Source organism: Curcuma longa, unplaced genomic scaffold (assembly GCF_044706935.1).
Source record: "Curcuma longa cultivar G26 ecotype Majalengka, Jawa Barat unplaced genomic scaffold, ITB_CL_G26_1.1 contig_18973, whole genome shotgun sequence".
NCBI lineage: Eukaryota > Viridiplantae > Streptophyta > Magnoliopsida > Zingiberales > Zingiberaceae > Curcuma > Curcuma longa.
In genome coordinates, this window is record NW_027430961.1 from 1 (window position 1) to 26986 (window position 26986).

The window sequence follows — 26986 nt, forward strand, 5'->3', positions numbered from 1 at the left end:
ATCCTTTTAAAATTGCACTTACAAATGGCTCTATCTCATCATTATCGACTGCATATATTATGGTTAAGGAATATAATTATTTTTTGTTTGTTATGAAAGCTTTAATTGTTATAGATTGAATCAGTTTGGAAGTAAATAATTCATCTTTGCTTCATCTATCCATATTTGTTGTCATTAGTTTTGGTAGTTTTTCTTCACATTGGTCTTTAGTTCAAATGAGTCCCTGTATGAAACCTATGAAATTGGAATTCCAATTTTATATTTCTAGAGAATTACTTTATTTTGAAATAAGAGATTGTATTCTAACTATCAAAAATGGAATATTAAATTCCACCAAAAGTTATATTCAATTTTTTCCATTGCTTTATTATTTGTAGAATCCATAATTGGCTAAGATAAAACCAGGTAGAGAACTCATATATCCATTTCTTTCGATCGTTTGATAGACTTGATCAATCAAAAAACACAACAAAAAATTATCTTTCACTTAAGGAAATTATATTAAGTCTATGAATTTTATTTTCTTGAACTTTTGAAACTCTTGGTTTTGGAAATTGAGACACATGGCATATCAAGTGAAAACTCAAAATTGATCTATTTGAATCAAGAATCTGTGAATCTATCTACAGATGACCAAAGATGCTGAGTCTTTTACATTGGAGGATGCTATTGAGTTGTTCCAGTACCCGAAAACCTTGGTAAGCTTTTGATTTAACCTTCCTTCTCACTTGTCGATTCAGATTCTCCACTTTGGACTATCAAGCAATTGATGATGATTGTATTTGGAAAAATAGGGAAACCATCCGACAGATGAACACGCTGTTCTGTTGGCTCATTCAAAGCATGGGTTCTTAATCAAACATCGCAAAACTGTTGTCACCTTACCAAAGGTATGCTAATTTCTAACTGAACTAGTTCAAATTATCCCATAATTAAGTTGATTTAGCTCTAGATGTCACTAACTTAAGCAATTAAACCTCTTAAAACCTTCAATAACTATACAACCAACAACAACAACCAAGCCTTATCCCATTAGGTAGGGTCGGCTATATAGATCTTTCTTCGCTAGTAAGCTTTTACCTCTACTATATCATTATTTATATTTAAATAAATTTTATCTTATTTTAGTATTGTTCACCAAGTCTTTTTATATCTTCCTCTCTTTGTTTGATGTGCACATTTGATATAGTTTCACATCGCCTAACTGGAGCATCTATTGTTCGTCCATGTACATGTTCAACCATACTTTTCGGTCCTCAATAAGTACTACCTACGATCCTACGGGTTATAAGTACTAGCTCTGCGTTCTATACCATGGAGCCTTTAGTACTACGGGCTTAGTCTCTACATAGTAGAAAGTCCAAGAGTACTTGGTTAATTTCATTTTGGTTTTTTTCCCCTACCCCTCCCTAGCCTACGAAGTAGTAGCTCAGCGTTCTATACCTTATACGGGCTGAGTTTCCTTGTTTATATACTTGAGAGAGTACTATATCTTGCGTTCTATAAGAGAGGTTGGAGGGTTTTTTTTCCCTAAAGGTGGGACATATAAGGTATAGTATTTTTTGCTGCCTAAAGGTGCGTTCTATAAGTCAGACTCTTTTGTTGCCATTATTTATTGAAGGGAAGAATTCATCCCCACTTGGGAGTTTATTACTCTTGTTTACAAAATGCCTATCTAAATAAACAGAAAAGTAACATGCAGCATTCCTACCATGTCATTCATTATTCTATTAATTGAATCAAGGGTGGATAAGGTTAGGTGAAAATTCCAAAGGGTATTTATTTTGGGCGGACACAATTAAAATTTCCTATATTTAAATCTCAGTAAGTGGGAAATAATCATCTTCCAAATGGCCAATATGTTTGTGTATTAATACATGTTTGATGCAGGAAGCTATTTGTATTTCTTAGCCACAGATGGTTTCTGTGTGCATGTTCCTATAGAGATGCTATCCCATGCCCAATTTCTTGCTATAGATAATAGAATCTGATGGTGCATTTGTTTCATTAAAATGGTTATTTATTCCCAAGGAAGACAAATCGGACTACTAATTACCTCATAATTCTTATTCTTTACTCATTTGCTATGCTCAGAGTTTCACCCCCCAGACCATTACGTTGGAAGCCAGTTTGAAGCTTTTGTCGAGCAAGAAAGCGAAGATGAGTGACTTAATATATGAGTTCATTATCCAATTAAGTGACTTACTACCATTTGCTATGCTCAGATGAGTGGTCGGCGTAAAGGTAGCCTTAGCAATTACCCTATATATGGAGAAGACTCCTGGGAATGAATGGAAGGAAGCATAGGATTTGAAGCTTAATTTTGTCCAAACACCATGCAAGCTCTATCGGTGTTTGCTCGCATGAAGACGACACAACTCGATGAACATTTATTTCATTCTTCCCGTAATTCATTTTCATTGGAGACGGCCTTTGAGACCTTTCGAGTTATGCACATTAACATTTTTGACTTGTATGTGCAACTCCAGCTCTCACGAGTTCTGTTATTTAAGCTGCAATTCTTGTTGTGCAGAGAGAAATATAGAGTCTCACTACATAGCCATCTTTGAAAACTTAGGAAACTACTTGAGTCAGTTCATTTATCATATTCGTTATTAATTTAATGCATAAGATTCTCGCGGTTTGTCTTTCATGTTAACGTATTATTCATGCGTTAAAGAAAACATAAAAATACAATTAAAAAAAAAACAGAATACAATTATATATATGTATATAGTATTAAAATTATTTTTAAAAAATTTCTCATTTCTTTTAAAGAATTGAAAATTAGATTTGGATAAAATATTATCTCTAAATATTAAAACTTTAAATGCGAAAAAAATTATTTGTTAATTATGTATGGTAAAATGACAATTTAAAAACTGAAATGCCTCGAGTTTATTTTCATTTGAATTTTGTTTTCCAGTTCAAATTCTTTCGAATGAATAACAATGCCTGGGCTTCATTGTGAATCGATCATTAATATCTGATGTTTCTAACTAATCTGGGCTTTAATGTGAATTTTAGGTCCAATCTTCTTCATCTCAATCATCTTCCAGTCATTTCCCCCGTGACCTAATTTATTAAATGGATAATTTTCAAATGTTTACCAATATTTGTGAATATTTTCAAAATACTCACATGACTTGATTAATATTATTTTTAAAAAAATTATTTTATTATCAACTATTTTAGGAACGTAAAAATAAATATTTTGATAATAAAACAAAAAAATTAAAGTATTTTAACATTAATTAAATTTTTGGGCATTTTAAAACATTCTAAAATGAAACAATTGGAGGCTTTTTAATAATTACCTATATATATATATATATATATATATATATATATATATATATATATATATTATATACGCTTATATATATATCACCTAGCGGCGGCTTCCTATTGCAACTATAAAAACCTAACCTAAGCGACGGCTTCCTCCGTTGCAAAAACCTAACCAGCCATGCGACGCAACGAAATCGCCTCCGCCATTGACGAGGCCGCTATTGACGAGGCCGCCATTAACGCTGCCAAAGCCGCTGCGGCCCTTACAGAGGCTGTTTTAGCCGCTAGAAAGGCCTCTGTGGCCGCGGCCAAAGCCGCCTCCGCGGCGAAAGCGGCCGCGGCGAAAGCGGCCGCCTCCGAGGCGAAAGCGGCCGCCTGACGAGGCCGCTGGACTGCGGCCGCCTCCGCGGCGAACGCGGCCGCCTCTGCTGACAACGGCCGCCTCTGCTGCGGCCGTCAAAGCCGCTAGACGCGGCAGCGGCCGCCGAGGCCGCGGTCCTCAAGGTCAACCGGGCAACAGCGGTCGTCGCTAAGGCGACAGCGGCCACCTCCGTCTGGGTCCAATCGATTTTGGAGGAAGCAGCAGAAGCAAGGGCGCACTAGGCAATAGCGGGGCTTTCCGTCCGATATTCCTAGTTTTTTATTTCTAATGTTAAACACTGCATGGCGCCACCATATCACTATAATTTTGTCTTGTGCCTAAATTATCGTCTATGTTAGTTGTTCCTCAAATTCATGGTATAAACTCGAGAAGATTGCTTATGTTATTTAACTGCAACACTTACGTTATTTACTGTATTATCTCTTGCTTTGTCGTATTGTTTTGTGCACAAGACTACTCATTTTGATAACCTCACCGACCTCCATTCCAAGAATGTTGCATTACGAAGATGGAACGTTATTTACTGCATTTGATTTGCCCGCTCTGCAAGTACAACATTCTCAAGGACAGCGACATTGTTTGATCGACAGTGATTGTATTGTACAAAGAAATACACAGAAAAGGTTATACCATGTTGGACAAGTGCTTGGTTTGAGAAAATCTATGGGTTTATACTCTCCAGGTATGCCCTTGTTGTGGGTTCCCTGTTTGATCTAACATTAGAAAAGGGAAAACAAGACCAAAAATAACATTGTGAACTTTGGATCCTTTTAAAATTGCACTTACAGATGGCTCGATCTCATCATTATCGACTGCATATTTTATGGTTAAGGAATATAATTATTTTTTGTTTGTTATGAAAGCTTTAATTGTTATGGATTGAATCAGTTTTGATGTAAATAATTCATCTTTGCTTCATCTATCCATATTTGTTGTCACTAATTTTGTGTAGTTTTTCTCCACAATGATCTTTAGTTCAAATGAATCCCTGTATTATCAAAAATGGAATATTAAATTCCACCAAAAGTTATATTCCATTGTTTCCATTGCTTTATTATTTGTAGAATCCATCATTGGCTAAGATAGATAAAACCAGGCCGATGAACTCATACATCCATTTCTTTCGATTGTTTGATGGACTTGATCAATCAAAAAACACAACAGAAAATTATCTATCCCTTAAATGATCTTGTATAAATAAATCATTTGTTTTAAGATACCATTTCATAGGAAAACAAAAATTCTCAACTAAACAACCATAACAAAATCTCAATTAAACAACCACAACAAAATTTAAACAACCATTTCGAATGTGTTATTAGCTTGCTTGGCTCCTCACCCGAAGCTCCAATTTTACGCCCATGGCTGTTAATTCTGATGCCAAATACTTGAACACGTGAGGCATTGCCACAGTTTCCATTCCTTTGCCGGTTTTGCAAGCTTGGCATGTATAGCTCTTGGAAGTTCTAGCAGGCGGGAGACCGTGGATTTCACGCGCCACCAACTTCTTTGGGGTTGTATAATGGTGGCAGTGAGTACACTGCCACAGTAGGAGCAGACATCAGCTATGTGGTAATCAGAGCAGGAATGGAGCCTGTCATGTAAAAGGTAGGCTGCTCCATGGGCAAGAACTGCATCGCGTTCCATTTCTCCAAACCGAATACCTCCGCCTCGTTTCCTTCCTCCGATGGGTTGTCTGGTGATCTGATCCACAGTTCCGGTAGAGCGCACCTGAGTCATTAATACAAGTTAATCCAGTTCGACAGAAAGATCACAAACTATCACTATCATTATATGTAAAGGTTGGATTCTAATTTACTGCACTGTTCCACTTAATAATTTACATGTAGGGATAATTTACACAAGGAATAGAACTTGCCTATAATAAGATTATTATACCAACATAAGAGCCACGTAGTATTTTTCTTTTGCAGAGCCAAATTTAGCGAATAAACAGGAAATGGAGAAAGATCACCTGAAATTTGTCAGAAACCATGTGGCGGAGCCGCTGGTAATAAACAGGCCCTATAAAAATCTCACAAGACAGCTCTGTTCCATAAACTCCACTGTGCAGTACCTCTACTCCATGGTGGTTGAAACCGTAAGCAGTCAGCATCGGACCTAGTTCATCAACCACTGAGCTAGATTTGGATTTCTCAGCTTCATCTTCTTCATTGCAATTTGATCTAGGGAAAGGAGTTGCATCAATGAATTTCCCATGCAGGCTTCCTCCCTGCAAAGGTTGGCAAAGAAACTGAAATGCCACTAAGACTTGCCATAGGATAAAAAAGATTCCAAATGCGAGTTTTGAAACTGAAATGCCTAGGTGCATTGATGACCAGTTTTCTAATCAAAACCAGGTTTACTTGGATAAAACGCACCCTACTGTAATAAGCAAAAGAGTAAAACAACAAAGAACTAAAGAGTGACCTTAGCTGCAATTGACTCCAAAAGCATTCCAATAGTCATTCGCGAAGGAAATGCATGAGGATTAATTATTAAATCTGGTCGCATCCCAGTAACTGCAGAAAATGGCATGTCAATATCAGGCCATAGCTGAGAGCAAACACCCTTCTGCCCATGCCGGCTGCTAAACTTATCACCGATAATAGGATATCTGGTGCGTCGAGTACGTATGTTAACCTGGAAAGGTTAATTATTGCAATAAGCATTTTTATTCACCATTTGAAGCCTAAGCAAAAATTAACTAGCAGTGCACATAATGAACAATGGAAAAGGTTTTGTTTCAAAAGAATGTTAGTGTTGTTTATTACAGGTTTTCCATGTTCACTTGTATATTCATCCAAGAAATGTGGAAGAGATTGATTTCACAACTTGGTTTATGCTTTCTCATAATTTACCATAAACATCAAGGATGAAATTTAGATGGGATTGATTTACATAAATTAAGGATCTTGCAGGTTGCAATTTAGATGTCTAATTAACTTCCAAAAACATTCACAATCTTATTGATTATCATTGTACATTATTATCCTTTATGAATATCACAGGCACACTGGAAAATTATAAAGACCTAAATCTGTGATTGTGATGCATCAAAAATTTTCAATTTCACAAAACAAACCTGAAGATATATATTGTGTTAGAAATAGTGAAATAACAAGATGAATCAAACCTTTTGCAGGTAGTTCTTTGAGCCAGTACCATCAACAGAAACATAGTCAATGATGGCATCTTCTGAACCTTTCAAATTAGTTGGTTTCGTTGTGCTTGTTAAGGTATTGTGTGTGCTATATAATGGCTCACCCGGATGTACTATCTGCAAAAATGTGTTTGATGTTTTACTATTATAGCCAACAAACATAGATGTATTACTTAAGTGAAATAACCTGTCCAACGTAAGGTAGGCCATCTGAGTCAATTGAAAACATCATGTTTCTATCAGTGTTGCTCCTAGCAAATATTTCTTGGATCCGGTCTGACTCATGCTTCTTTGCCAAGTCAATTGATTCTGTCTGCATAAAAAAAAATGGTGGTGAATTATAGATGAAAACATGCAGAAAGAAAAGTAACCGTAATAAAGCAAAAGTCAATGATCATGCTGTGCATATGCAAGTCCACTCTCGAACACATGCACAAGGGAAAAAAAAAATCTCAGGAAGCAAACTATTTTTATTGTAATATGAAACTTCTATAGGGCCTTCAGCATTTCCTCAATAGCAGCTGCAGGGAGCCAAGGCATCAGCTAAGGACAAAATAGATGGCAGAAGCTCTGCCAGACAAGACTAACTATTATACTAATAAAGACAAAGAAGACTAACTGTTATAGTAAGAATAGAACTGCTTTAAACTATAGCGATTATTTTTTGTGGATTTTTTATCAAGATAAAGGGGCCATAATAGCTTTTTGTGTGTTTCAACCTAGACAATAGTTTCAACAGAGAATTTTTCCTTTCAGTTCTTTGCTTCTATTCCAGCATCATGTTACACTGATTTTACAACTTCAGATGAATGCTTCTATTCCTAGATTGCTTCCCTTTTCACTAGGTGGAGATTGACAGACTATATTTGCTTGCAAGGACAGATTATTCGAGCAAGAGAATAAAAAGGAAAGGGGGCCAAAATGGAAGGGAAGAAGAAAAATGGTGTTCTTAATTAGAATGATCATTAACAGCTCTCCTTGTCATGAATTGAGTTTGTTATTGAGAGTCAAGAAAATCTGTAGTCAAGGTTTCTGAATGCATGCACAATCATCTCTGATGATAATCAAAGGGAAAGATGTGGAAATGGAATGATGGCATTAATGAGGAAAGATAAAGAGAGAAAATAAAAAACAAGGGAAGTTGCTCCAACTTATTAGGTGGCTGCACTGTAGGATTCTTAAAAGGCAGGTGCTGTTGGATCCTCCATATGTCCTATTTGTTTCTTCCTCCACCAAGTGTATGATGAAGGCCCAAATGGCACAAAGGCATAATAGGAGGACTGATAATGATCAACAGTGAGAAAGGAAAAGGGAAGGGACCACATGTGAAGTTTGCCTTGCTTTGAGGGGTGGAAACAACGAAAGGATAAATTTGTGAATAAAGCCTTAGAAGTGATTCCTATCCAATTTGAGAGGATCAATTTTGAGGGAAATCAAGTTAAAATTTCCCTCCCACTTTTCTTTCCCTACATTTCTTCAACAAAACCATGATTTATTGCCTTCCTATCTGTTCTCCTTTATTTCTGTCACTACTTTTTCTCCCAAAGGAAACACAATCTAAGATTTTCCTGATTCATGGAATAGACATGCACATGTGCTTGCATGGTTCAGACAAGGTAATAAAAAAATCCCCGAACCCAAACACTGCCCATTTTTTTTAAAAAAAAAATGGAACCTGGAACTTTTGGGACAGTTCAGATCCAATTTGGAGTCTCCAGTTTTTCAGGATTCCGGTTTCTTTGGTTTTATAGATTTATTCAGGGTTTTATTTTACAATTGCAAAATGTGGGTAAATACAATATGTTTTGAGCTTCTTTACCACTTTATAAGTAGCAAATGTAGTATATAATAATATATTTGCATGTATTATGTAATAATAAATACAAAATCTGTTCAAGCGTGTTTTATAAGAAAACGACCAGACCCTAAAACATAATATCTCACATCTGTGAAGCTCCATCCGAAACCTGAAAAAAAAACTAAATTTCAGTTCAGGTCAGTTCACTTTCCTGGTTCAGACTTGATTATTTCAATTTTTTTCTTATCACTACTTCTGACTTCTCAATGGCACAAGGGCATCAAAAACACTAAAAAAACAAAACAAAAAAAATCCAACAGATCATAATGATATGAACTTCAGTATATGCACAATCATTGCCATAAAGAATAGCAGTAATTAGCTTATAGAAAATACAACCAGCATATCACAATGAACACCGATAACATTAGCTTCATCTATCTTCATCAAAATTAGAAGGAATTATGTGAACATAAATATTATTACAAAAGCATGACTAAAGAAAACATTGTCCAATGCATTGAAAAATAATATAATTATTTGAATATTACTAGTAATGTTGTTTGTATAAAGCACAATAGGTAAGATTCAGGTCGCTAACCCCAAATAATTAGACAAACATAGAGATAACAATGACATTAGTAAAGCAGCATAACATGGTTATATGTGAACCATGAAAATGAAAATACAGGCATGATAAGACAAACCTGGTAAATATGCCCACGACATAGTCCACGGTCCACAGACGACTTGTTCAAGATCATGGCATCTTCCATGTCATAACTGCAAAAAAGGGGGGGAGGAATAGCTAGAGCATTAGCTTACCAATAGCAAAATTACAACACGTCATAATTTGTTTTATTGTACCCAGTGTAAGCTAAAACTGCAACAATTGCATTTGTGCCTGTTGGGAACTCATCCATGCAGTACTTAGTATATGAAGTAGTCCGGACGATTGGAGATTGAGGAGTCTGTGAAGGATATTTTGGGTGTGTAAATATAAATGACAAATTTGAAATAAGTCCTTGCACATATCAATAAATATATATTCTAATGGCTAACAGTTAAGAATAACAACATTGTCTTGATGCCATATTGCAAAATACAAACATATATATTAGGAATTTGAAAACATAGACATAAGAAAGTTAGTTCATAAGGGATGTAGCCTTCTATAGTCTATGCATCGGAACACAAAAAGGACACCAATAGATTTTTTTTTCCTTCAGATATTTATTTCGTTGCAAAAGGTGTCTTCTGGACCAAATCCAACCACAATATACCATAAAATGGAAGGTTCAGTGAGAAAAATTACAGAAGAAGAATCTAACAAGTAGAACTAAATTATTTGTAATCAACATTAGTTAGGAAAGATTATATGGACAAACCTGGAGATGATATGTCTTCAAATCTGCACGATATTGCAAGGCTTGGCCAGAAAACCCCATTGTTTGTTTGGCCATCTAATATGCAAAAAACATGAAATGAAGGGATAGTCCTAGTAGCATATTTATCAACAAATGAAAATTTAACATGGCATAAAACAAAGCCAACCTGGCACTGGTACATGTTTCGTGGACTCTGATTGTGATCAGACCAGGGAGTGAGATTGGCTACCACACTAAGCATTCCTGTTGGGTGTATTTCTTCATGTGTCGCAGGAAAGAATTCACTTCTTCCACCATCTCCACCATCAGGGCATCTTATTTCCATAAAAGCCTATAGACAACATAAACATTTTGTTCAGAAGGCAGACATCTAAAACCAAAGGTCATTCTCAGGAATCTGCATAAGTAAATCATTGATCATATCCTTACCTGCTCAAACGGCCCAATAAGTTCAATATCATTGCCCCCATCATTGACATGGGCAAGATTTCTAACCGGTCGAATAAATCTGGAAGGACTAGTAAATAGGTATAACCCAGGATATGCCCCACCAAAACTTAAAGGTACATATCCGACCTCTAAATCTTCAGGAATCTGCAGTGATCATGACCCAGGTACAATTGTTAGAAATTGAATGGAGATAAAAGAATGAAATCCAAGAAGAAATACCCCTGATAAGGCAGAAAGCTTCAGGCTCCGGATATGTGCAACTGCTTCCTCTATTTGGCAAGAAGCTATGGAACCTATAACACATCCATCCAAAAGAACATGAAGAACCTCAGGAGGGCCAGCACGCTCAAGCTTCGGAAGCAATGGTGTCATTCCAATCGCAACTAAGACAGAGAGTATCGACATTCTTATCTTGAGAGAGTCTTTAGTTTTTCCTTCTGAATCATAGGAAGATGAAATGCCTGAAGTAGGAAAACAAACATGCTAGATTATATAAAATTTTAGAGAAACCTAATAATCAAGAAGCAAGTTTGGGTGGATATTTTAACTGTGCAATATAAAAGATATATTAATCATGGTTTTCCAATAACTGATTATGTTTACCATGCAATTATATGAAAACAGATACAGGAACAAACATAAAACAAAAGTAACCACAGTGACATTTGATTGCTACTAAAATTTATTCTATAGAGAAACAAAGGTACTCATGAAGAGAGAGGAGTTTGCAAAACCTTGAAATGTAGAAAACATAATTTGCAATTTTAGTTATAGATTGTGAACTTACGACAGGAACAAGTCATATGGTTCAGCAAGCCACAAGGCTCCCCATCAGGAGTATTGACAGGGCAAAGGAAGCCCCAAGACCTGTAGTGTCAGCAAGAAATTAATGAGCATATGAACATCTAGCAAATTCATATGCAATTTAAAAAAGATAAAAGTGAGATGACATACTCTGGCAGCAATTTTCGTACACTTGTGATGCGCATTTTTGTAAAAGCAGCACCTCTATGTACAGAACGAAAATGAGATAGATAACGGAAGAAATTGAGCCTCTCTGCCTGGATGGTCATTCCTTCTCTCTACATAACCAAAATAAGTAAAAGATCTATTAGAACAATTCAAACAAAACTAGAAAATGATAAGATTAATCAATTGTGTGACCTTTAGCAGATATCAGCATTGCTCATTTGGAAGAGAAACCAGAGTGGCAAACAAAACAAAATCTAAATATGCCACTTTATAACCAAATAATTGATAATCTCACGTTTTGTTAAAGATAAACCTAACAAACACTCCCCAGAAAAGAAAGGACTACTAGAAATCATTGACTTAATGCCTTCTGAAGAACATTTAACTATTATTTATATTCAACTTAGAAGATCACAATATTGTAAATAAATCGTGATACATCTCTTCTACTGAATGTGAATGTCGCTTAAAGCACATCCAATCAAAATGTGAATCCTAGGGCATATTTCCCACCATGGGAAACAGAGAGGAAAGAAACAAGGTGCTGGAAAGGGGTAGTGGACCTCACTTCCCCTCAATCTCCCATGCAGGCCACAAGGGGAGCAAAAGAAACCACTGTTTTGAGCAGATTATTTCCACCCAAATTGTCCCTTCACAATTTGTCCACAATTATCTGTTTCGACCACAATTATTTCTCCACAATCTGATGAAAAGCAGTAACTTGGGAATACTTTAATTTCGTGTAAAAAAATCAAAATGATTATTTTGCATGAAACTGATTCTTTTAGGTTTTTCTTATGTTTATATCAAATCATTTTTTAAAAATCTAAACTTCTTCCCTCTCCTTCTTTCCATCCAAGGAAAAGTTTCTCTCCTCACAGTTACTTTTCTCCATAATAAATACACCCTTAGTGTTCAATTGTAGAGACAAATGCACTTAATGGTTCAGAGCTCAAAGAATCAAAATAACACATGCCAAATAATCCTATATGATTATACTTGGAATAGCTTAAGTGACAATCTTACTGTAAAAGATTGATATTAACAAATAAGTTGCCTGAGGGAAGTACAAAAGTAATCACCTGAGGCAAGTCTAGACCTGATTGCGAGTTCAAGCTTCCAACTTTTATCATACTCTCAATGGCCCTCCCAATAAGTGCAGAATTCTTGGCAAAAATCTTCTTCGCTTGTGTCACTGTTTATATAATTACTAAAAGATAGTCATAGCCTACCACTATGAAGCACTTAATTAACATCTTCAAGTACAAACATCATGGCGAAATGTTGAGAGTCAATGTTTGAAAACAAAGTACGAAGAGATAGTGCAATGAATCAATAAATGAAAATGAGACATGTGCTAAACGAATATAGTTTAAAACCTTATGGGTGAGAATGTCTATCAACAGCGGCAACTTCTATGCCAAAATAGAGTTCACTTTTATTGTGATATATCATGGAGCAAAACGAAAGGATCTTTGAAAGATAAATCGCTCAAACTAGCCTAGACTTGACACTTTCCAAACTTGATTTCGGTCAATTGATTTGTTCTTAGTCAAATCATCTCAAAAGCACTCAAATCAAAACCAAAACTGGCATCTTGATTTAGGTAATTTGATTTATTATTATTCTTAGTCAAGCTTGATGATCCATTTGGGATTAATTCCAACTACTATAGCAATGTAAATGGCTGACTAGCCACATAAACAAGAGATAATTAAATAAGACCTAGGCAACAAACTGCATTCATTAACTAGTCATCAAAATTAGACTAGGATCATGATTTTCAAATGTTTATACTGGCTCTATTAACTGTGCAAAATTGGGTGAGTTTCAGTTACTTACCTTTTAAATAATAAACTATTTCAATAGTTTAAACCTACAACAATATGTTATGGCTTAAGAAATTGAAAGATATCTATACCACTTTTTATATCAAAGGTTCTTTCCTTCTTTGCTAGCTCATCAAGAAGCTGTTGTCTTGCCTTCCTCAACCATATTTGAAGTTTTTCCTACAAATAATGAATATCAAGGACATTAAGTTCATCCACAACATACAAAAATTATGTCTGTTAACTGTCTAAGAAAAAAAGAGAAGTCCACATTGATCAATAAAGTGAGTCCATCAAAACATTCAAAGATACATAGCATGAGGACAGGAAAATGCATCATACATGCAGTGTCCATTGGCAGCAAGGCATTGAGGTGGAACAAGATCATTCTCACATAATATTCCCACCTGCCAAGGATTTCACATCCACCTTGGGTTTTGTCAATGTCATCACAGTTAACTCGATCAACATTCTCCCCCATGGTTTATTCCAAACCTCCACCCTACCTCATTCAAAACAAATTGTCATCTCCACATGCTCTACATAACCTCATGGTCAGATCCAATCTAGTGTTGCTCTTTTAACATTGTTCCTCATCTTGATTTACACTCCTTGGATATATGGCCTACTTCAAATGTCAGATATTAACACTTAAGAAATTAGTTCCCAACAAATACTTGGTACAAAAAAACTCTCAACCAATGTGATATTTAAAATCCTTTGGTTGACCTAAAACATGATATTTTTCTAATTACCTGAATTTTCAATCAGTCATAAGTGAAAGGAATAGAGGAAAACCAAAGAAAAATTTAGCTAATATAAATAAACTATGATTAAAATGATTTAACTATAACTAATAATATACTTTTTTATATGGCTCAATGGAGGGATAAATTCTTGTATTACTGTAGCGTCCATCAGAGGTAGGTTTTCACCATTTCAGTCATTATTATATAAAAAGCTTGTGACAGGCAAGAGTCATCACTCATTTTAGTAGTTTTATATAAGGGTAGAATATATACACATTTAAGAAGATAGCTTAAGAATGTCAGTGGTATCAGTTGGGTGACAGGCAAGAGTCAATTGATTGGCTAACTCGTGCATACAAGGCAAAAATCATGACAAAAGCAAACCAAATCATGTGTGGTGACCAAAAGAGAATATAACACAGCAACAAAATATTGAAATAATAAAACAAGAGTTACTTTGTTAAATGTCTAAATACTCATTAATCAGGCATAAATCATGAATGCATAAACAGAATACCTTAAGATAAATGGCTATCAAGTGTCCAGGCAACAGAACTTCCTGGTATTGCAGTGTATCAGAATTATCAGGGGCAGCAGTTCGATCTACAAGTGCATAAAGTTTCTGCAGCATAAAACTGAAAGAGCAGAGGATTAAATAGGATATTCATGATAATCTCATGTACAAAATGACATAGATCAGAAAGACATAATATATATATATATAGATAGATAGATAGAGAGAGAGAGAGAGAGAGATAAGTGAGAGAGAAACTAATATGATTATGTGAGATAAAAAGAACTAACATTAGCAAATTGAACTTGTCATGATTGCTCCCAAGATTAATAAAGATATAGTCTCTAAGAACAGCTTCAGCGACCTACAGGACATAATATTACAGGTGCTGATCAAATACAGTGTTGGTACGAAGAATTCTTTTTTCATAAGGAAATGAAGCATATAAATTCACAAATCATGTCTATGGAGTTTAACTTACAGTTATATTACCCTCAGTTTCAAATCCATCCATGACAGATCTGAAGTATTCTCCTATAGATTAAAGACAGATTACTGCAATGCATGATCAACATCAACAAAAGCACCAGATATCAAGGAATACCAATATGCTTCAAGCACTGATGGTGAGTAAAAAGCGACAAATCTTTGACTTCATCAAGAATAATTTGAGCTCTTTCACCAATAAGTTGAGTACCAACAGCACCTTTTTCTCTTTGGTAGCTCTCATTATAATAACATGTCAAGCTCACAAAGATTTCGCGATCAGTTGTGTCAATAAGAGCCTATAAAGACCATCTTACTATTAACCATGCAAACTAGAAAGCAAGAAACAGAGAGAAACAAGATGTGTTCACATAGTTAGGCATGCATTAAAAAGTTATTGACTAAACCAGGAGACAACCCACAAACTTAAAATGCATATCTATGCATATAAAAAATACTTTTTATGTAATCCACAAACAAGGTGGGTACACATCAAATGACTTCACTATTTGCTCATTGAACTGCGAACTAGCAGTCAAACAAATTTTTCCTGTGGGTAGGAAGAAGATTCTAAAAGAAACCAGGAGGAAAAAAGAGTACCAAGACATGTGGAATACTAGAGAGTCCTTACATATTTTGGTGGATTTTTTAAATGCATGTTGGTGATGACCTTATCAGAGAAGGTCTTCTCTTTCAACTATGATAAGCATTGACATTATATTTTCATTTACAAACAAGTACAGAGCTTATGATCAAATTGCCATATGGTATTGAATTGGATTAGATAAACAATTATTTTTCTTTTACAAGATATTCCTTTTAACTTTTTTGATTGGAGAAGATGTTTTCAATATGTTAATCATGTCCCAAGAATTGCATTGATACTTTGGTCTATGTTCAACAATCAAAAGAATTAAAATTTCCCTTTAGGCTTCACTTGATGACTAAAACTGCTGATGGACACATTAGGTTATACAGCAACCGAAAGTTTTAAGATAATATTACTAAATGAAATGAATATATGAGTAAGTTTTCATCAATTCCAGATTGCTTTGACTCCAATCATATTTAAACTAAGGATCCAGAAGGTAGCTCAATCTATGTATATATGCTACATTTGCAATTTAGCAACACGCAAGTCATGGTATGGATAACTCAATGCATTTACTCCACACAGATATAGGATCTAAGCATATCCAGACTAGAAACGGTGGCAAGCCATTGTTAAACATCCCCACCCAAATGATACATTGCATGTTCTTCTCTATGATGACAACATTAAACATGAGAATACACATGATTACTACTACAATTGTATGTTAAATTACCAGACTATCAGTAAGGTATATCTAAATGAAGCATAGCAATACTCAAGGTTTCTCAAGATTGATAATAAAAAAACTCCTAGACAAGAACAACATCCCTTAAATGATTTACAGTGAGCAGCAAGCAGTCTTCATTTTATACTAAAACTAAGCAATTTAAAGAACAAAAAATATATATAATTTCAAGTTTAGTATAAGGTACCTTCAAAATAATACCAACTGGAAGCAAAAACTCTCTTCCTCTTATCCTATAAGGTTGTATAATACATTACATTTTGAAAATCCAGATGTTGAATGACTTGTGGAGCAAATTAAATGTAAAATACTACCAGAATCCAAGTCTTGCACTTCCATTTTCAAGGTAGTATAACTTGAGAGTGACAGAAGTTTGGTCTTCTCGAGTACATCTATAGGAAATAAGAGTTTGATAAAATACACAATTACACCAACAAATTTCTTTAGTGCATTAACAGAGGATAGTGCATGAAATGCTATAGTTTAACACTAAGCAAATCATTATGATGCAAAATTTTTCCTAAATTAAAACAAAACTAAGGGTTTTACATTCCAAGCAGGCTAAAATGCCTAACACTCTTATACAACAAACAAAGTTCAAGAAGAGTGGGAAAATAATGATGGTGACTTACACACCACTCTGTGGAGAGCTAGAAAAATCATTTTATGCACTAGAGACCTATCAAAAGCAAATCAATAAATAAAAGTAATTGCACCAAATATTTCATAGTACTTCAAGTTCTGGAGTTGCTTGGTACGTTATCTTCTAGCTTGCAATAACATTTCTCAGTTTGCATGATAGCCATAGTGATTCAGAACTATCTATCATAGTTTATATCACCTAAATGCAAAAAAATGAAACATAAAGGTTCTGTCTGAGAGTAGATCAATGATACTCCATAGCACCACAAAAAAGAAATTATTTCAGAAAATTTTAACATGCATCCACAAACCTTATAACCACTGCTTTGTCACTGTAGCCTGGTCCACGGTTACTAAATGATTTGCGCACCATGCTCAATGGCTAGATCACAAGTTACATTTACATCAGCAAGCTAGGAAAACAGTCAAAAGCAGAGAAATGAGAAAAGTAAAAGTTCCAACAAGCATCTCACATAGTTACGCTTTTGTATAATTAAAAGTCGTGCAAGTCGCTCCATTCCAGCGCAAATGAAGTACCTAGGAAGGTATAAACAAATATCAAATCTTTATTTTGTTTTAATATAAGAAACTTAATCATGTTCAAATTTGATTCATCTCAACTCCAGATTGAATTCATGTTTAATTCGATTGATACCAAACAAGGTTCTATGAATTTCATGGGTATTTTGTTTTATCAAGAAAAAATTTATCATGTTTAAATTAGATTGATTTCAGAGGCAGATTCAATAAATATGTAATTCAATCAATAATGAAATAAGGTTCTATGAATCCCAGAGGCGATGATAGTTATTGCTTGTTTGTAGAAGAGAGACCACAAGCTCTCCGATAATTAGCTTTCCACTGGGAGATGAAGTGAATGCTAAAACCTAAGGGAGATAAAGGAGAGGGAGAGAGACTTTTGGGGTTATAATGTTCATTTATACACGAGCAATCAGTACAGGAGAAATTCAAGAGTCTAGCCCCTTTATCTCTGTCCTTATTAAATATGTGTTTTCATCTCCCAAATATGCACTAACTACTGCAGATCTCACGTTCTCCCTTCTACAAACTAATGCAAATAGTCTAATAGTCACTCATTGTATCTGATTAAATTACAGAAAACTTTCTAGTTTCATTCATCAAATTAAGAGTATTAGATCCAAGTATCTATTGCACATAGCTGTGTCATGGTATGCGAGCAATATAATGTTCAACATTTCCAGGAAACTAAAAGACTGATTTCTCGACCAAAAAAATGTGATCATATGGATATCAAATAAGTCTAATGAAATACAAGGAGAGAATGTAGCTAGTGATTGAAAAGGTCACCTACCCACCCATTTCAGTTGCCTCCTCTTTGTGGAAAACAAGCTTTTGAGGGTCAGCACCTCTCAGGTGGCAGAGTTTTGACTGAAATCATTTAACACAATGTTGAATGACAAGAAGAAAAAAAACTAAACAATCATTATATGGAACCAAACAAGCAGTTAATAGACTTACAAGACAAAAATGCAATTAGCTACGATCTTCCTTAATGTAGTAGTCAATTTATACATTATAACCATGGTCAGGAACATATATACACAATAGTTATGTTATCATCTTGAATACAGATACATATAAATATATATCATGTATATCATTCCAGTAGTTATGGAAATGTTGAAAATTTTCATGAAGTAACTTACCTTCTAACAGCAATATTTCATAAATTATGCACGGAAATGCCTAAATTGGTCTTATGGTGTAATCCATCAATAGCATATTTCAACAGAAATATTTTACGACCAAGATTATTATTTCATGAACAATGCCACTTACAAACATCAGAAAGCAGAACATAGCAGTTGATTGGAATAATTCAAAACATGGCACCTATGTGTTTCCCTTGAATGACTGACCAAGACCATAACAACCCACTACAACATCCTTGCATTTTTCCTGTACTTAGAGAATGCAGCTAAAAAACTACCACTTAATAATTTAAATCCATGGGATTTTTTCAGTCTGCATGATTCTAAGGTCTCAAACCAATGTCTTATCAATGCAGTACCTGAATTTCCTTGCATCCTTCTCAAACTAAACTAACAAATAAACTTTAATTGCACAAGCAGAAAATACAAATATGATCCAGAAATAACCATTAGCAAGTTCTAGTTTGTGTTATGTTACCTGATATCCTAGAAATTGTGTCAACCCTCTTCTATCGACCTCAAAGACTTACTTTCTCATAGGGGACGTGTTAATATTATGTCTACTAACATAGAAAATTAACAAGAAAATATAAAAAAGAAAACACAAAACGGTGAATCATCGTACCTTCAGCATTATTGGAAGATGGCCGAAGTTGATAGACTCTCTCACGATGACTCCATCATCATACTGAAAACACAATGACGCCTTGAAATGTCCTTTATAAGTTGTTCTGGCTTGCCTACACTGTTTTTTGTAAGATAGGTCAAAATCACTGGCAAAATAAATCAATATACTAAAGATTTAATTTTTGAAACAGGAACACCAACCTCATGGGGATACAAGGGTTCGTGTAGCCGCCCGTCTTTTGTTGGAGGAAGTAACTGCGGATTATCTAAGGAAAGTATTCAAGCCAGTTAAGAAAAAATAGATCATCAAAACGATCGAGGAAGATAGGGAACGACTGTAACGAAGCAATAGAAACAAATAACGTAAATAACTGAAAAAATGTATAAAGGATATCTCTGAGCTTGACTCCAGTTATACGGTCGACGATTTCTATGGGGCGTATTCCAACAAATATTTTTTCAAGACCCTCATCGATAAAGTAATCAAAGGACTCAACGTGCGGACGGAAGAGGTCTCGCAACGCCTCGTAGTCGGGCTTCGACTTTGATCCCATTACCGACAGCGGCGTGGTAGACTCTGCCGCCAAATCAAATCCTTTTGAAGAAGGCGGAAGGGAAGAACGGACTCGGACGGAAGGAGTGGCGAAGCAGATTGAAGGCGTTCGGGGAGGCACTAAGCGCTAGAGGTGATAGGGTTTTTGTTAGGGTTTAGTATTCTGTTAATTTTTGTCGTCAGGTACACTTAATTTTGGAAAATTCCAACATACTTTCCATTTGTATTGAATCGAATAAAAAATAAAGACTTAGTTATTTTATTAAACATTTTAATGATCCTAAAAAATTTAAATTTATATAAAATGACATGCTTTGCTTGATCTTTTTAATTGATATATAATTTTTTTTAAAAAAAAAGTAAATCTATTAATAAGTTTTAATTAAAAGTTATTGATAATTTAAAAGAATAAATATATTTATTTTAAATATTAATACCTTATATTTTTAACGGACTTTTAAATTTATTCATATTTTTATTTTTTTTAATTTGGAATTTTAATAAAAAATAAAATATATATAAAAGAATATTAATAAAAATATAAACTTTTTTTTTTCTAATTTTTAATAGTTAATTATTAAAAAATAAAAGTGAAATAAAGGAAAAAAGAAAAGAAAATTAAAAATATTAAAAATATATATAATCTCTTTTAAACGGTTTAATTTAATCTAATATGTACTTTTCATTATTTTAAGCTTTATCGTATTAAAAAACCCATGAATTGTAACTCTTTCTTCTTGGATGAATATATTTATTATAATTTTATATTATTTAATTATAATATTTATTGATCGTCTAAATATATATTAATTAAAATATTTATTAATCGTTTAAGTATATATTTATATTATTTTTAAATATGTCTTTCGAATTTTTTTTATTTAACTTTGATTTTCTTTTTAATATTCTTATTTTTTTTATTTATTCAAAAAAAACTAAGATTTTAATGTGAATTAAAAAATGTTAATATAAAAAATTGGCACTTTAAGCGTGTAAAGAGAGTTAAATGAAGGATCGTGTGCTTCAAAAATAGATTTATTGCCAAATGGATTAAAGAGGCTTAAAGGAGAGGTGCAATTAAAGAGAGGAGGAAAAGATTTATGCTAATAAAAATATATTATTATTTTCTTTTTAAGTATTTTGTTAATTCCAAAAAAATAATTATATCACAGAAAATAATTTAAAAATACCTTCCTTATTTATAATCAATATGATTAATTAACTATTTGAAATCAAATAAAATTCATTAACCATTTTAATATTTTTAAGAAAAGTTTTAAAAATCAGAAGTTGGAGTTTATGCTTATGCAGCTGCTCAAGTCAAAAAGGCAATGGAGGTGAGTTTAGCAGATCTCTCTCTCTTTTATTTTTATTTCCGGTCTGTTAAAGTCTATCCTTACAGGTAACACACTACTTAGGAGGAGAGAACTACGTATTTTGGGGTGGACGTGAAGGTTATCAAACTCTTCTCAACACTGATATGGGAAGAGAGCTTGATCACTTGGTACTACTAATTACTATATTTAAGTCAATTAATGCAATTTGTTTTGGATTTTCATATTTCTGTTGAGGGGCATGTCAAAATTCATCTTTTGATGCATTTCATACCCGTAGATTTTCTGCATATGATAAAGTGTTAGTGTCTTATATAAAACTAATTTTTGCAAATATACAGGCAAGTTTTCTTCAAGCTGCTGTCAATTATAAAAAGAAGATTGGATTTAATGGTAATTAATTTTCAACTCATTCTTCTGCATAAACTTTGTTAAACGGGTATTTAACGAATCAAACAGTGTAGAGATGGAAGAACCTAGAAAGATTTCCACATTGCTTATTTTACATTATATGATCTCCTTGAGTGATGCCCCTTTGTGAATGATCTTATGATACTTTTATTATAAATATTTTCCCCCTGCATTCCAGGAACATTGCTGATAGAACCAAAACCTCAAGAACCCACTAAGCATCAGTACGTACTGCAACTAAAGGTTATACCACGATGATCTTCATTACTTGTCGTCTGTTCTAACATGGTTTTTGCTGTGACAGGTATGATTGGGATGGAGCAACTGCCTTCGCTTTCCTTCAGAAATATGGCCTTTCAGGTATACAACTCTTTAGATCAGACTCTTGTATAGTTTCTATACGATTCTTTAGATCATGACGGTAACTTAACTATGGTGTAGGGGAGTTCAAGTTGAATATTGAATGTAACCATGCCACTTTATCTGGTCATAGGTGTGTTCTTTAAAATATTAGTTCAACTTGATGTCTGGAGCAAATTCTGCTTGATCTCTTTTGCAAAATTTGATAGCATGATTCATGCAGCTGTCACCATGAGCTTGAAACTGCAAGAATAAATGGATTGCTTGGAAATATTGATGCAAATACTGGTGATCCGCAGATTGGTACATGCTTTTTCCTAAAGCAAAATGAAAGTTGGAACAAACTTAACTGCTTTTCGAGCTGCAGAGAGTAAATAATAATGTGTTGCAGGTTGGGACACTGATCAGTTTCTCACAGATATTGGAGAGGCAACCCTTGTCATGCTCAGTGTTGTGAGAAATGTAAGTTGGTTTAATTTGCAAAAAAGGTGGGAAATCTCGGATGTAACACAACTTGTCTTTTTTCTGAATGGCCATTTCTTCAGAGTTTTATTTGTTGCACCTTATACCAAAGACTCATGTTTTTCTGATGCCTGACATGGTAGGCCACTCACTGAAGGCAACACCATCCTCAGCATTGCCTTGCAATGTAGGACTGGCAGCATTTGGCAGGATGCTAGATGCTTGACATGGTAGGCCACTCACTATCAAGGGCATGGTTGACAAAACCACTTCTGTTTATCTCAATAATGGAATATCTCTTGTTCAAGATGGAAGTTGAAGATAATTCAAGCCAAAAAGGATTGTAGTCTTCTAATAGTTACACCAGCAATTTTATGTTGCACTATCATTTTAATTGCCATTTAGCCGATCCCAGTCATAGTTGGGACACATACATGTTGATGACCACGTTGAAGAATTGTCATTCATTACATTAAACATCCAAATTAGTTGTGCCATGTCCAGGCGGGAGGTATTTGACTTCAAGATTGTAGCCTGTATGATGTAGATATTTGCATCAAATTTTCATTCTAAATATGGTGAAAACTGTTCAGAATAATGATCTCAGTTTAATTTATCCATGAAAATCAAATACATTAGATGTTAAAAAGAAAATTCCAATCCAATATGTTGGTGTAATTTGGATGGAGGATGCAATGTTGTGGTTAATCTCGCAGCAGTATTTCATTTTAACTAAAATTTGTGAATTTTTCAATTCTCATCATGGGTTAATCATCAATAAAAAAATCTTTGATCGACAAATGTCATTTAAATTACAATCAAATCATCAATCATGCAAATTTCTTGCATATAATTGTAGTCATGTTTTCATCTTTTGTATCTTTCCCTCAGGATTGTTACAATTCATATTCGGTATTCCAATTCGGTCACCAGAGAAATTCGCTCTCTCTTGTTGATTTACCTGGAAGTGATTGCTTTATGGTGAAAGATGCTACAGGAGATCATATAACAAACTTTTTACATGTTTCAAAGTCACTTTCTACGTAAGTGTGAAATGCATTTGGTTCTTTGTTTGAAGTTTTCTGAGATTCGAATGTTAACTCAATATATTTTTATTCTTAAATAATTTTTTTTCCCTTTTATACTGATTAGGTTGGGTGATGTTTTAAAGTCATTGACTACAAAGAAAGAGTCTATACCATTTAAAAATTCAAACATGACCAAAATTCTCGCTGATTAAAGAAGAAACAAAATTAATCAGCGTAGAAGATGTTAATTTGCAGGTGGTGCGGCTGACCAAAATTCAAGCATGACCAAGCATGACCAAAATCAATCGTCGTTTGCAGGTGGTGCGGCTGGTCCTGCCCTTACTGCCGCCAAGACCTTCAGGACCGCGTCAGCCGCCTCGGAGCAAGCGGCGACCGCGGCCTCGGCGGCCTCTATCGCCTTGGCAGCAGTCGCTGCCGCCTTCTCGGCGGCCACTGCCTCCTCGATGGCCGCGGCCACTTCCTTCTCGGCGGCCTTGGAAGCAGTTGCTGCAGCCTTCTCAGCGGCCACTGCCTCCTCGATGGCCGCGGCCACTGCCTTCTCAGTGGCCGCTGCCTCCTCGATGGCCTCTTCCGTAGCGGAGGAGGAGGCCTTACGGGGGCGTTGAGTAGGAGGCATGGGAGGAGCGTCCTCCTCACGGGGGCGTTGAGTAGGAGGCATGGGAGGAGCGTCCTCCTCACGGGGGCGTCGTGAGGAGCGTCGAGTAGGAAGCATGGGAGGAGCGTGTGGGAAGGAGGAAACGAGGCGCTAGAGGCGATGGAGGGGTTGTGACGGCGGAAAGGAGGGGAAATTTAAATAAGCGCTAGGGTTTTTGTTAGGGTTTAATATTATGTTAATTTTTGTCGTCAGGTACACTTAATTTTGGAAAATTCCATCATACTTTCCATTTGTATTGAATCGAATAAAAAAATAAATACTTAGTTATTTTATTAAACATTTTGATGGTCCTAAAAAAATTTAAATTTATATAAAAAGACATGCTTTGCTTGATCTTTTTAATTAATATATAAACTTTTTTTAAAAAAAAGTAAATCTATTAATAAGTTTTAATTAAAAGTTATTGATAATTTAAAAGAATAAAAAATTTCATTTTAAATATTAATACCTTATATTTTTAACGAACTTTTAAATTTATTCATATTTTTATTTTTTTTATTTTGGCATTTTAATAAAAATAAAATATATATAAAAGAATATTAATAAAAATATAAACTTTTTTGTTTTCTAATTTTTAATAGTTAATTATAAAAAAATAAAAGTGAAATAAAGGAAAAAAGAAAAGAATATTAAAAATATATATAGCCTCTTTTAAACGGTTTAATTTAATCTAATATGTACTTTTCATTATTTTAAACTTTATCGTATTAAAAAACCCATGAATTGTAACTCTTTCTTCTTGGAATAATATATTTATTATAATTTTATATCATTTAATTATAATATTTATTGATCGTCTAAATATATATTAATTAAAATATTTATTAATCATTTAAGTATATATTTATATTATTTTAAATGTGTCTTTCGAATTTTTTTTTATCTAACTTTGATTTTCTTTTAATATTTTTAATTTTTTATTTATTCAAAAAAATAGACTAAGATATTAATGTAAAATAAATTATTAATATAAAAAATTGGCACTTTAAGCGTGTTAAGAGAGTTAAATGAAAAATCGTGTGCTTAAAAAATAGATTTATTGCCAAATGGATTTTTCTAAAGAAGCTTAAAGTGGAAGAGAAGAGAAAAAGAGAGGTGCAATTAAAGAGAGGAGGAAAAGATTTATAAGAAAATTAATTTAAAAATGGATTATTATTTCCTTTTAAAGTATTTTGTTAATTTCAACAAAAATTAATACACTTATACAAAGAGAATAATTTTAAAATACCTTCCTTATTTATAATAAATATGATAAATTAACTATTTGAAATCAATTAAAATTAATTAACCATTTTAATATTTTTAAGAAACGTTTTTAAAAAAATTATACTAAAATATCTCATAATAAATAAAATTCTGCTTGATCTCTTTTGCAAAATTTGATAGCATGATTCATGCAGCTGTCACCATGAGCTTGAAACTGCAAGAATAAATGGATTGCTCGGAAATATTGATGCAAATCCTGATGATCCGCAGATTGGTACATGCTTTTTCCTAAAGCAAAATGAAAGTGTGAAATGCATTTGGTGCTTATATTTCTTTGTTTGAAGTTTTCTGAGAACTTTAAAGAATATTAACTCAATATATTTTTATTCTCAAATAATTTTTTTCCTTTTATACTGATTAGGTTGGGTGATATTTTAAATTCATTGATTACAAAGAAAGAGTATACCATTTGAAAATTCAAGGATGACCAAAATTCTCGCTGATTCCCTGGGTATTTTCCATCAAATCATCACAAACAAGAAACAAAAATCTTACTGAATTAAAAAGAAAAGCACTGCAGGTTCATACCACGCAAAGAGATTCCCTGGGTATTTTCCATCAAATCATCACAAACAAAAAACAAAGATCTTACTGAATTAAAAGGAAAAGCACTGCAAGTTCATACCACGCAAGGAGATTCCCTAAGTATTTTCCATCAAATCATCACAAACAAGAAACAAATATCTTACTGAATTAAAAGGAAAAGCACTGCAAGTTCATACCACGCAAGGAGCGTAAGCATTGGACCTCGCAGAAGTTTGACTGATCATTTACTAAGTGAAGTGAATCATATCATACTAGCTCTTTCTTTTCCTAAGTTCCGTTTATCATAATACTGAACCGCTTCTTTATCTTTCCGAATGAAAGGGACCTTAGAAAGGGGCAGGTGGTGCGTCGTCTGCTGGTGCGGGTGCGTCGTCAGCTGCTGCGGGTGGTGCGGGTGGCGTCAGAATGTTTTGGACCGCGGCCTCGGAGCAAGCGACGACCGCAGCGGCCTCGGAGCAAGCGACGACCGCGGCCTCGGCGGCCGCTGCCGCCTCAGTGGCAGTCGCCGAGGCGGCGACGGCCTCGGCCGTAGCGGTCAGGGCAGCATCGGCAGCGGTCCGGGCAGCATGCGCAGCGGTCCGGGCAGCATCCACAGCGGCCCAGGTAATATCCGCAGAGGCCTGGGCAGCGGCGATAATATCCGCAACGGCAGCAATATCGAGATGGCGATTAGGCATGGGGAGGAGCGTGTGGGGACGGCGGCGGAAAGGAGAGGAACATGAGCGCTTAAATAAGCGCTAGAGGCGATGGAGATTTTTGTTAGGGTTTAGTATTCTGTCAATTTTTGTCGTCAGGTACACTTAATTTTGGAAAATTCCACCATACTTTCCATTTGTATTGAATCGAATAAAAAATAAATACTTAGTTTTTTTATTAAACATTTTTATGGTCCTAAAAAAAATTTAAATTTATATAAAATGACATGCTTTGCTTGATTTTTTAATTAATATATATAATTTTAAAAAAAATAAATCTATTAATGAGTTTTAATTAAAAGTTATTGATAATTTAAAAGAATAAATATA

At 34.4% G+C, this 26986-nt stretch overlaps 2 protein-coding genes across 2 annotated transcripts; one reads left to right on the plus strand and one right to left on the minus strand.

Annotated features, from left to right (window-relative positions):
- Positions 1–4983: 4983 nt before the first annotated feature.
- On the minus strand, positions 4984–19900 carry LOC141816980 (DNA-directed RNA polymerase I subunit 2-like). Its single transcript, XM_074704694.1, is given in 28 exon segments — positions 4984–5156; positions 5159–5404; positions 5649–5906; positions 6104–6316; positions 6810–6953; positions 7024–7149; positions 9342–9417; positions 9502–9605; positions 10023–10097; positions 10189–10353; positions 10452–10616; positions 10692–10933; positions 11260–11339; positions 11427–11554; positions 12527–12639; positions 13366–13453; positions 14540–14657; positions 14827–14900; positions 15018–15070; positions 15141–15321; positions 16550–16595; positions 16677–16754; positions 17316–17386; positions 17478–17541; positions 18338–18414; positions 19324–19443; positions 19527–19600; positions 19720–19900. Coding segments are annotated over 28 exon segments (3504 nt in total). The 5' UTR covers positions 19880–19900; the 3' UTR covers positions 4984–4991.
- A 984-nt stretch (positions 19901–20884) lies between these two features.
- Positions 20885–22942, plus strand: LOC141816981 (xylose isomerase-like). The gene is made up of 10 exons (XM_074704695.1): positions 20885–20894; positions 21166–21215; positions 21281–21382; positions 21554–21605; positions 21802–21847; positions 21928–21983; positions 22065–22116; positions 22207–22286; positions 22375–22471; positions 22589–22942. The coding sequence occupies exons 1-10, from the start codon at positions 20885–20887 to the stop codon at positions 22677–22679; spliced, it is 636 nt and encodes a 211-aa protein (XP_074560796.1). The 3' UTR covers positions 22680–22942.
- Positions 22943–26986: the final 4044 nt, after the last annotated feature.